This window comes from Malus domestica, chromosome 13 (genome assembly GCF_042453785.1).
Source record: "Malus domestica chromosome 13, GDT2T_hap1".
NCBI lineage: Eukaryota > Viridiplantae > Streptophyta > Magnoliopsida > Rosales > Rosaceae > Malus > Malus domestica.
The window spans coordinates 22,528,014-22,540,199 of record NC_091673.1 but is presented as its reverse complement, the minus strand read 5'-3'; the positions used below and the strand labels follow the sequence as shown (position 1 = coordinate 22,540,199).

The 12,186-nt window shown below is 36.5% G+C and overlaps 1 protein-coding gene across 1 annotated transcript; it reads right to left on the bottom strand.

The window, feature by feature from the left end:
• Positions 1–628: 628 nt before the first annotated feature.
• LOC103424182 (uncharacterized) lies at positions 629–6,380 on the bottom strand. The gene is made up of 10 exons (XM_070811184.1): positions 5,775–6,380; positions 3,306–5,649; positions 2,859–3,209; positions 2,690–2,776; positions 2,376–2,528; positions 1,960–2,123; positions 1,731–1,878; positions 1,378–1,500; positions 1,196–1,283; positions 629–987 (listed from the first exon to the last, which is right to left on the bottom strand). The coding sequence occupies exons 2-10, from the start codon at positions 5,577–5,579 to the stop codon at positions 800–802; spliced, it is 3,576 nt and encodes a 1,191-aa protein (XP_070667285.1). The 5' UTR covers positions 5,580–5,649; positions 5,775–6,380; the 3' UTR covers positions 629–799.
• Between the last annotated feature and the right edge of the window lie 5,806 nt (positions 6,381–12,186).

The window sequence follows — 12,186 nt, the reverse complement described above, 5'->3', positions numbered from 1 at the left end:
TGTGGGACTTGGCTTCCATTCCATAAGAAACCAAGCAAACCACGATGCATTGATGAACTACATAAAAAGTAGTAATTATATTCCATATTATAGCGTTGTCGATCTGTGTATCGATCGATCATTGAGTAATATATGCCTATGCTTCTTATAATGCGTAGGCATTTATTTAGGATAGGATTAGCCACTAAACATAGATGTTAATTAGTATTTGTTTTCCTTTTGTGTATCAGTTTTTCAAGAAGATGATATAGAGAAGACAATCAGTCCGACAGATATTGATAGGAAGTGGCGATGATGAAGAACAACATATTTCCCACTTGCTAAGCTTCAACGCATAGTTTGCTGGGGTTTGTATATGAAGGTATATGAACAAGAACATCATATATCTAAATGGAAAACGATTTGTCAAATTCAGAAAGCTTCTTCTTTTCATCATCTTTCTTCTTGGTGTGTAACGATTTGCTTAGAATGCACAATTTATAACAAATTCCACAAAACATGTTTTAAGCATGTATACTTTTTCTGACTACAAACCGCACCATAAAATACTTCCAGTATCCAGATAACAAAATTGTGTATAGGAATGTTTCAAAGTTGTAATATCAAATGAAAAGATGAAAAATGTGAATTTTGACACCAACAACTTAACTCCTTAATATGCCAAGTTCGAACTAAAGGGAATTTATAGATTTCGTTCATGTATTCATTCTACGAAGGTCAAAATTTACAGGGATAGTGATTGTATTATGCCGAAACTATTTCTATGTTAGTGAGTCTGACTTACATGCGATTTTACGTTTCATCTACTTGCAAGACTGGGCCGCTTTTTCTGGAGTGCCATTGACATGTCACGCAGCCTATGTGTTATCTCTGTGAATGATGGACGATCAGCAGGATCCGGCGACCAGCACTGTTCCATTAGTTTTTTCCATTCAGAATCACAGCGCTTTGGAATAGAAGGCCTCAGTGTGTTATTTACAATTCCCCCTTCAATGGAAGTTGATGAAAATAGAAATTCAGTAATTCAGATAAAACAATAACAAATCAAGTTTCAAAGTGGAAGGTAACAGTTTATGCAGGGATGCTGAAATCATACGTTTTTCATACTACATTTAGGCAGAATGAAGTTTCTCAACGCGTTTAAGAATAAATTTAGATAAAACCACTCTTTAAGCAATATGCTAGAAAAACTTACCTATGATAGCACCACAGTGCATGTTAGCGTACGGTTCCTCCCCAGTCAGGATCTCCCACATTACAATACCAAATGAGAAGACATCAACCTGTCAAAGAATGGACAGCCACATGATCAAGTTAAAATTTTTAGGCATGATTTGCTCAGCCCCATTCATAAAAATGATATTCCAAGTTCCTAACCTTCTCAGAGACCCGGTTACTGCTACCATTTAATAGTTCTGGTGCCATCCACGGAAGGGTTCCTCGAACACCACCAGATACTAGTGTGTTGCGCTTAATTCTTGATAAACCAAAATCTCCAACCTGCAAAGCATAATATAACCACCAAGGAGAACTGTATAGTACCTTCCATGTACAAAGAGGCATTCTTGCCTGGTGAATAAAAGGACTATTTTTAAAAGAACTACTTTTTAATTGAAAAACATAGCGAAACTAGTAATTATGTCTGAATCCATTGTCAAAAATAAAAAATAAAAAAGTAAAAAATACAGAAGACAAGAAGGGTATGCTAAATTTTGTATTGAACAAATTACCTTGCATATGGGCCGTTCGGGATCCCTCAAATTAACTAGTAAATTGTCACACTTCAAATCAAAGTGAACAATATTTTTCAAATGCAAATACTCCATGCCAAAAGCTGTGTCCATTAAGAATATGAGCCTCTTTTGACGATCAAGCACTCTGCATGACGAATCTGAAGACTGCATAAATCTTTTTCATGTCAGAGGATATATTGATCAAAACAAAGATGGATCAACTAACCTATCTTTCCTTATTAGGACATGCCTCAACGATCCATTCACCATGAATTCAGCTACAGTTGCTAACGTCCCCCCAGGCCCATCAGGCACCACTCCATAGAATGCTACAACATTGGGATGGTGAAGGGTTGACAGAATCTTTGCCTCTCTCCAGAAGTCCTTAGTCTGTCAAAACAAGGGATGTTTGCGTTTTCATTGTGAAAATATTCAAAATGTTGGATCTACATTTAACCCCAAGATATTTTGTATGCATATCTCGAGGCATTGGGAAGCTGTAACATAAGTTTAGTATATAATTGAATAGTTTTCTTTAGTTTTTGGTTGTGAATAGCCTGCACATTATGATATAATTTACATTACAAATGATCCCAATATGTACTGTAATTAGATATGAAATTCCGAAAATTGAAGACTAACCAGTCGATCTTGCTCTGATGATCTGCCGGAGAAACAACTCTTTTTTATCCTCTTAATTGCAACATCTGTTCCTCTCCACTTTCCATGATAGACAGTTCCATATGTACCAGATCCTAACTCTTGCAGTTCTTCGAGATCATCATTCTTTATGATCTGTATATAGGGTAGATGATTTTACATTAAAGATGGTATAAGAGAGTTGCACGAAAAACAAAATTGCATGGTAGAGAAACAAACTAAGCATTCATAATATGTAGAGAAGAGAGAATTAACATCCGATCATGAATATATCAATCAAGATAGTAGTTCTCAACCTGCAAACCATAGATGCCTGCTTCCATTTCAGCTATTGCAACATCGCTAATAGTGCCATGCCTATGACTTCCGTCAGCTGTCACAGCCTATAAAATAGAAAATAGGACTTCAAGTTTACCATCGAAAAGTTCCATAAAATCATTGCTCAAATTTTAATAGGGAGCTTACCTTGTTATCAGATGCTGTAGCTGAACTTCCAGTCTCTGTTTCTCCAGTTGATGAACAATCATCACTGGCCTCATCTTCTATATGCGAAACATTATAGACCACTTTGGAGGCAGGGATACCGGGTGGTGTATTATTAGTCAAGTCTTCTACAATTATCACTGAGTCCGTCACCTTGTTGTCATGCCGATTATCCAGTGGCTGTGATTGGGCAGGGAGAGCACCTTCACAGTTGGTTACTTCAGAAAACTGTTTGTTGAGACATATGTTTTCAACCAAATACTCAGGATAATTTCTTGACTCCTTATCATGGAGAGAAAATTCTCTGTCTGGTGCAGCAGTTGTAGCCAATTTCTGAACAGGTTCCAACAGTTGAAATAAAAATATCAGGAGACTTGAGGCAGAGATTCAAAGCAATAAATAAATAAACTCAAAGGGCTGAGTACTTACAGATGTTGAGACTAAGAACTCCTGAGATGCAACAGGTAGTCGTTCACGTGACTGATGAGAAACTGTTTGACTGCTTACCGTCTCAACTGTAGCACACTGCTGATCTCTAGTACAGTTTTGGTTCCTAAGAGAAAACTGAGAAGTTGTGTCAAATCCATAGCCTTGGGGGCCCGTAGTATCTTCAGAACCTTCAGTTTCAGGGTTTGATGAACCAAAAATCCCACTTTCAGGGAACTGTGAATGTTCCATGGCTAAGCAATCACTGAGAAGGCAGTTTGCATTTTGTTCCTTCTTAAATTCTATGACAATATCATTTGATGTAACTTCAACATTTCCTTCAAAGTATTTCCATTTTTTATCAGCACCAGTGTCATTCCTGTCCGTCTGGTTCAACATCTCCAGACCTCGTTCCTCTTTACATTGGTCAGGTTTCCTGATCGTGAATTGATTACCATGTTTAGCAATTTGATGTTTCCCATCAAGAATCACTTCCTGTTGCACAGACCGTTCTTGCGAGGACCTTTGTATCTTCAATGAAGGTGATTTTTCTAGTCTGTATTTCAGTGAGGACACTGGGATAACTTCTCCTTCGGTGTACCTCTGAACATGTTCCTGCAACTGAGAGTCAGAAAGTACTGCATGCATTATTCTGTGGTAAGAAGCATCTCTTTCCCCAGACCCTGAAGATAGTCCCTCTCTATCTTCAGGACGAGAGAGAGACTTTTCCGAATGGAGGGCCTTTTCCAGAATCACAAGTCTCTCAGATTCCATACCACTTTTGCCATACTGTGCAGAAGGCACAAAATTTTCGCTAAAACTACGATTGTGGGAGTGCAGAATGTGAGACTTTTTAGCCCTATAAGTTTCAGCCAAATATTGGTTATGATGATGATGATTTAACAATGGAGGCCCGTGATGCAGATTATTGTTATAACCTCCCGCATCAAGATAATAGGTATTGTCACATGGATATTTTTCCATACCATAAGGAGCAATGCCTGCATTACCGTCACAATATGATTGGTCCAAATAAAGCTGCACATTGGAACTCTTGGGATCTCTGTGTTGAAGTGGAACCGGGGATATGGGAGGGGATTGATTAAAAGACTTCTTTGGGATCTGAAGAGTAGCTAAGAACTGAGGAGCAGGTTTAGTTAATGTGCCCACTGCACTTGAGGAACAAGGGCTATAGTCTTTGGTCTCAAAATATGCACCGGTAGGAGAGTCTCTATGAAAGGTTGGACTATAATCTGATGGATTTCCATTCTGGCTGGCCAAACTTTGCTCGCTAGAGCTTTTCTGAGGACTTGGGTCTAACATACCATTAACAGCGAAAACAAATTCGCAGTCAGCACCGATTGGATGTGTTACCCTTGCCTCGACAGAACTTGGGCTCTCTGTTTCAGTTAAAGGTACAAGGAAGAGCCTCAGTCTTTGAGAACCCTCTGTTCTCTGTAGCTCATGATATTCCTCTATCATATGAAGAAGGTCCTCATCGGAACAAACGGATACAAGTGCATCAAGATCCTCACCGGGAAGCTGGTACTTGATGGTGTGATGTTGGTTGCAAATTACAAATGTCTTCTTCATTAGTTCCTCAAAATTGGTGCCTTCGCGAATAGATAAAATCCGTGTATCTCCACCTACATATCGGAGTTTCCCATCATTGGGCCGAGGTAATATTCTTCCCCCAAAGCTGCAGAGAAATTTCATTTTGAAAGAGAAAGAACCTTCAGCAAATACTTGACCATAAGGAGTGTATGATTGAGGGGAGTCCACAACATAAAAAGGTGGAGTAGTTGGTCTTGGAATAACCCGATCGCGATTAACTTCATCAGCAAACTTACTCGATGCTTTTCCCATGGCACCATATTCCCAGTGGTATCTGCTCATGTTACTAGGATAAACATTTTTCTCTGTGTCCGCTAGAAAACCTTTTGGAGCAACTGGACTAAAATCCGAGAACTCTGAACTGCAATCGGAATCTATTCTCTTCATCCCCATAACGCTACCAAGATCCTCGTAAAGCAGTTTAGGGTTTTGGTGTATATTAGAACCCAACCTTTCAGACTGGCGCAGATCAATGCCAGTCAGTACAGGGGCTAATCTTCTTTGTGCAATACGATCCTGCAGAAACTCCATTGAAAATTCCTCACCGGTCTGTAGACAAATATTAGTCAAATTTTCGTCCGCAGCATTTCTGTCACTTCGAACATCATTGGTTGTATCTCTGCAAAACTGTCGACCAGAAGTACCAGGAACCTCACCAGTCATGGTCTCAAAAGAAGTTCCACTTCATCTAAAGCTTATCTATGAACACCCCATCGCCTTTCAGCTTTAAGTCCTTGATGAAAATAATAATTCCAAAATGTTTTTAACCAAACAATGCTCAAAACAAATAAATAAATCTATCTTTAAAATTCATCCCATGATGCACCTACGAACACTCTCTGGCCCTCCATGACATACCTTCTAATTCTTCTTTCAGAACAAATTCCAGAGTGAACTTGACATTAAATTCCAAATTGCTGGACTCTGTACAAATTCCTTGACGGGTGATATCCATAATTTCTGTCTTCATAAAAGTCACCATTCAAGAACATCCGAAACCAACAAGATCGCGTATCATCACAAATATGAACCATCATCAGGTTTTCATAATAAAAGTTAGCCTGACAACATGGTGCAAAGCTGATTATCAATGGAGAAACGATTTACAATGATCAAACCAACGCAATATCCGTTTCCTCGCCACATAAACAAATAATTTCACATATTAATATGGTTATTCCGTGTACTTTTGACAAACAACTAGCATACAGTATTGAAGAAAATAAAAATCTGAGAGCCAAAGCTGACGAAGGGATATGAAAAATGAAAAACGAACATGAACATGAACATGCAAAAGAAGAAAAGATATAGCAAACTGGGTACATTTGCTGTTTTTAAAATCGGAAAGAGGAAAATGGATTTAGGAGCTGGGGTTTTGATGGTTGGTGTTGAGAGAGAGAGAGAGAGAGAGAGAGAATAGAGGGTCGGAGTTGAAGCGACAATAATTACAAAGGATTACGCGGCATTAATACGGCATTAATACAGGGATGGAGGGAAAGGAAAAGACGAAACTGCTCTCAACTAATTTATGAACGAATTTTCTCCTTTTTTCGTTTTCTTTTTTTTTTCTTTTTTTTTTCTTTTTTTTTCTTTTCACCTAGCACATTATCCCCAAATGAGAGATGTCAAAAGATGAATAACAAATATTAATTTAAAGGCTTAGAACATCTTCAAATAGGGTAATGCTAAGTAGGCCTGGCAAACAAGTCGTATTCATGTTGCTTTCGTGTAACATATGTTATCTTAACTGATCGTATCGTGTCACACTTATTATCTTAATGGGTTCTTAATAGGACGGGTCATCGGGTAAAATAACCCAGCTCGTTATGACCCGTTAAGAGAAATATTTTATTTTCTAAATTTGCACATACCACATTGCCACATAAATATTTCTTTGAAAACTAATTCAAAACGGAAATTAAAGAAACAAAACCAATATTAAATCGAAAACAAATTTGAAGCAAAACCTTATATTTTGAAAGTAGTTCGAAAGAATCAACTATTACGTCAATTAGGGCTCGAGATTTGCTCAATCCAGAGAGAGAGAATCAGAGACAAACATAGCAGATCGACTGGCGGTAGGTTACTAGGTCATATGTGGTGACAATGGTGTGGTGGAGGGAGACTGGAGAGGGTGGTCATGGATTCATGGTTGGTCGGAGTTGAGGTTCGAGACTGAGATTTAAGAGTTTAGATCGAGAGAGATAGAGATAACGGCTGAGAGATAAAGTCTGATTTAAGGTTGAGACAAACATTGGACGGCCAAGATTAAATCTTAGCCAATCCAACGGTCATCAATTTTTTAAATTTAATTTTAAAAAAAAAAAAAAAAAAAACACACACACACACACACATATATATATATATATTAACTTTCAACTCAGTTTTGGATTAAATCCTACTTCTATTAAGTATAGTTTTTATAGTGGTATAAAATTATTAAATTAATATTTTTCTTATCGTGTAACGGGATACCCACATGTATAATTGGACCAACCCGTCATCTTAACATGTGCTTATCGGGTTACCTGATTACGATTCAATTTGCTACCTGTTAATTTCGTGTTGGTTTGTGTCGGGTTAACGGGTCGTGTCAAAAATTGCCAGGCATAATACTAGGGAGTCAAAATTTGGAAAATAAATTTGCAAATTAAATTATGTGTCACCAATAGCAATGAGCATGTTTATCGACGCTTAAATAATAAACCAATCATTAACTTCCATGTCTTTTAGTTTCCAAAATTTTGTCTACAAATTTAGTCTCCCTAGCATTACTCTTTCAAAGAAGATGTAAATTTTAAACATAAATTTTAATTTTACAGCCTATGTAGCAATTTGATATTTTTAATGGTATGTAAGAAAATAAACAAATATAATGCCCTACTAGGACCATAATAATAAGTACACAAAAGATCAAAAGCATATTGGGTGTCAAAAGTACACAGTTTGTCTATTTGGAATGTGTTTGGACTGTTTTCGACATTCATGGGATAAAATGAGCGTGCGTTTGACACTCTATTGGAACTTAAGCAAATCAACACATATAATGGCTATTGGGACCATAAGAATGTGTACTCAAAAGATCAAAAGATTATGGTGTCAAAAGTACACAGTTTTTCTATTTTGAGTGTATTTGAACTGTTTTTAGCATTCATGAGATAAACTGAGCATGCGTTTGACATCCCTTGGAACTTAAGCAAATAAACACATATAATACGCTACTAGGACCATAAGGAGTACTCAGAAGATCAAAAGCTTTTTCTCTCCACCCAACATGTCAAATTAAATTTTTTACTATATTAAACTTTTTTTTTAACTTTTTTTTAACAATATATTAAACTATTATAAAAATTGTTTTTACAAAAACAATAATAATATGCATTTAATGATCCTTTAAAAGAAGATTTGAAGTTGTAGTCAATCCATGTCATGCCACATCAGATTTGGTTTTTTAGTTGGAAAATATTGTTGCTGTGTTTTTTTATTATTAGTGCTAATTTGTACATATCAGTAATAACACTGAAAAAAAGTCCACATTAGTTATAACAATAAAAAAAAGATAACATTAGTGTTTGCCAACCGAAATGCCAATTCTTGTGTGGCATGACGTGGAATGGCAACAAAGATGGTGGCTATCAAATTTGACAACAGCTTCAGATAAATTTTAATTAAATATTAAATGCTTTTTATTGATTTTTTATTGGTTTAAAGCATTGCCTTTTCATTTCCTTTCATTATCAATGCACTGTTTAAATATTTTTATACATTTTAGTTTGTTTCCTTTATGTTAAAATTTGACGTATCGGGTGAAGAGAAAAACTTTAAGAGATGTCAAAATGTCAAATGAGCTGTTAAATTTAAATTTTATGTTTAAAATTTGACATCTTCTTTAAAGATGGCCTTATGTGACAATGTCAATTTTTTTTTTTCACTTATATGTTTTTTGCTACAATAGTAAATGTACGACTTGATTTAAAAAAAAAAAAGAATTAAAAGAAATATTCATAATCCATGATTGGTCCTTGGACCCACATAATAAAGAATTAAAAAAATAAAATGAACACTTTGTATTCTGTCAAATTTGGCAGCAGGAAGTCCTAACATCAATTCATGTCAAACTAAAGGTATCAAGTTAGTTTCCAAAAAAAAAGGGTATGAAGTTTCATTGTGCCTTCAAGTTCTACTACTTAGTCTACGTGGTGAAATGACTCTTTGATTGGAGATGTTAAATATAGGGTCGGAAAATGATCCTCTCCGGATCCCTTCCACCTAATTATCCTCATAATAACTTTAGTCATTTGATCAAATTTCAAAAGCTCGAATTCTTTGATGAAGAGGATTAGATGGAAGAGATTCAGAGAGAATCCCTTTCTGTAGGGGTCCAATTCTATTATTTCACACCAACTTTGTTTAGGTGTTTTTTTTTTTTTAAGGTACGATATTCATTAACAAAAGGAATACATACAATCAATGATGATAGGTTTTAAAATTGACTGTTTCACCGTTTGAACGAGTGAAATTAACTTAGTCTTTTAAAATTGACATTGTTTATATTTCTTGTTTTGAATTCAAAACATAAAAAATTAGAAATTCCATTTGAAAAAACAATAATATGAATTCTCAATTTTAAATTTCATGTCAATGGTTGTTGTATCTGAGTTTTCACGAGTGAAAGTATTAAAAACAAAACAAAAACCATGTATGCCACCATTGCCACCTTCACTGCTACACACCTACCACTATCACCACCGCGATCATCGACATCATCGTTGTTGCCGGCACCTCTATATCAATGATCACGGTGGTGACAGAGAAAAAAAGATCCAACAAGCTAACCAAATTACGCCTTAATTAATCAAGGTACCACAACCACCTCTACTACCACGTCACAAAGCGAGAAACTGGTTTGCCAAATTACACCTTAATTAATCAAGGACTTTAAACTTCTTGATTTAGTGAGCTATGAAGAAAGTTGAAGTTCTACCATAAAATCAATTGGCAATAGGGGGAGTAGCTCAGCTACTTATGAACACATGCAAGGTCTCTCTTCTCATCAATGTGGGATTCATTCTCAATACGCCCCCTCACGTGTGGTGATTTTTCAAGTCTAACATGTGGACAATACAACTTGGGTGTCGTGAAGCATGTGTGGCCGTTGTGCTTCATATGTACCGATACTATGAAGGCACAATGTGACAAGCTGTGCCTAAATCAAGTTTCGATTTAACAAAATCTAGAATTTGAGAGGCAAAGTTGTACCTAACTCAAATTTTGTTTTTACTTTGTTTTATCAACATACAAAAATCAAGTTTAAGCACTTCATATCCGTAGGAGTTTATTCTAGAAAAATTATGTTTATGTTGCAATCCTATTAGATTAGGAATGTGATTGTGTAAATCCTAGTGTATCTAGGGATATCTTGGAATATTATCTAAGTTAGATATTATCCTATTTGGGTAAGGATTTAACCTATCTTACTACTATAAATAAAGGCACAACGGGGTGATACAACACACACCTTAGAATTACATCTCTCTTTATCCTTTCTCTTGTCGTCGGCCCCCTCCCTCTCTAGTCCTAAATACAGTTTAGTAAATTAGGCCTACAACACGTTATCAGCATGCTCTTGCCAGAAGCTAAGGAACTGAAGGATCGTGGAGGAGGCTTTCTTCTACAATATCAAAGGCTCAATTCTTTTCTGCCAATCAGGTTCTTTTAAAATAAATTAAGATATTTGAAACAACCTTGAAACATGAAAATATTCCCAATGATGCATGAACCCCCTATATTTATATTTTGAGTAAATTATAGTAATGGTCGCTTAACTTTAATCAAATTGGAGCAATTGTCTCTCAACTAAAAATCAATTACCATTGGTCCCTCAACTTATCAAAATGTGTAACTATAGTCATTTTCATCAATTTCGTCAAAATTTTGTCAAAATAAGTTATGTTGGAATAACCATTTATATAATTAGGGTCTCTCAACTCATCAAAGTGTGTAATTATGGTCATTTTCGTCAACTACGTCAAAATTTTTGTCAAAACGAGTTATGTTGGAATGACCATTGCTACAATTGGGTTAAAGTTAAGGGACCATTTCTCCAATTGAATTACAGTTGAGGGACCATAGCTGCTCGTTTTGATGAGTTGAGAGACCAATGGTAATGGATTTTTAGATAGCTGCACGTTTTGATGAGTTGAGGGACCAATGGTAATGGATTTTTAGTTGAGGGACCATTGCTCCAATTGAGTTAAAGTTAAGGGACGATAGCTACAATTAACTCTTATATTTTCCTTTCAATTATATATATATATATATATATATATATATATATATATTGCATATGTGTTCATATATTTTGTCAATATATATATTTGTTCATGCATTACGCAATTATACTATGTGGAATTTGTAAGTCAAAGCATCAAAATTAATTTAAAAGCAACTAAGGTTATTAACCCTAGAATTTCGAAAAAAAAAAAAGGAAAAATCTGGGATTTCTCACGGCTGAGCCATGGCACCATGCCGCGCTGCCGAGTTGGTTGGCACGAAGCCAAGCCATAGCTAAGACGGCGTTGTTTTGACGCCCTACATAGCACCAGGCGTTGGCCTGGGTTGGTCTTCACCCTTCAGCAAGTTCGTAAGCCTTGCTAGGCTTTGCCTTGCCTTGACCCTTCACAAATTCAACAAGCTTATGCTTGCTAGGCTTTGCCCGCATGATCCGACTAGCTTGCAACAAGTTATGCTTGCTGGGCTCGCCATCTATCACGGCCCGAGATCGCAACAAGCCAACCCTTGTGGCTGGGCTTGCCCAAAAACAACCCACAATGAAGCCATCTCTCACTGGGCTTCACATGCACCCAGCCCATGTGCTGGGCCTATATTTCCCGCGCCTTTTGTGGCCCAAACCAGTAACTTGGCTGCTAGGCTTTCTTCCCAGAACCCGCCCATAGCCTACATCCATGATTGGCCTGCCTTGGCAGCGTACCCCGTGGCCCAATAAGCCTTTAGGGCCTTGCCCAGTACACAGCACCCCATCCCACTAACTTAGGTTGCGATTTTTTTTTTCGAACCCAATGCGATTTTTTAGCATTCCTACTTCTTAAACTATCCTCTTATAATTTAAGATGTTATTTATTAAGCTAATATTAACCGGAATGTTATTGTTTTGATTCTACGATCAAATATGTATGGTTATGATCTATTGAATTAATTAAAATGACTAGCAGTCCATTAATCTGACAATTAATCCAAAATTATTAGCTTG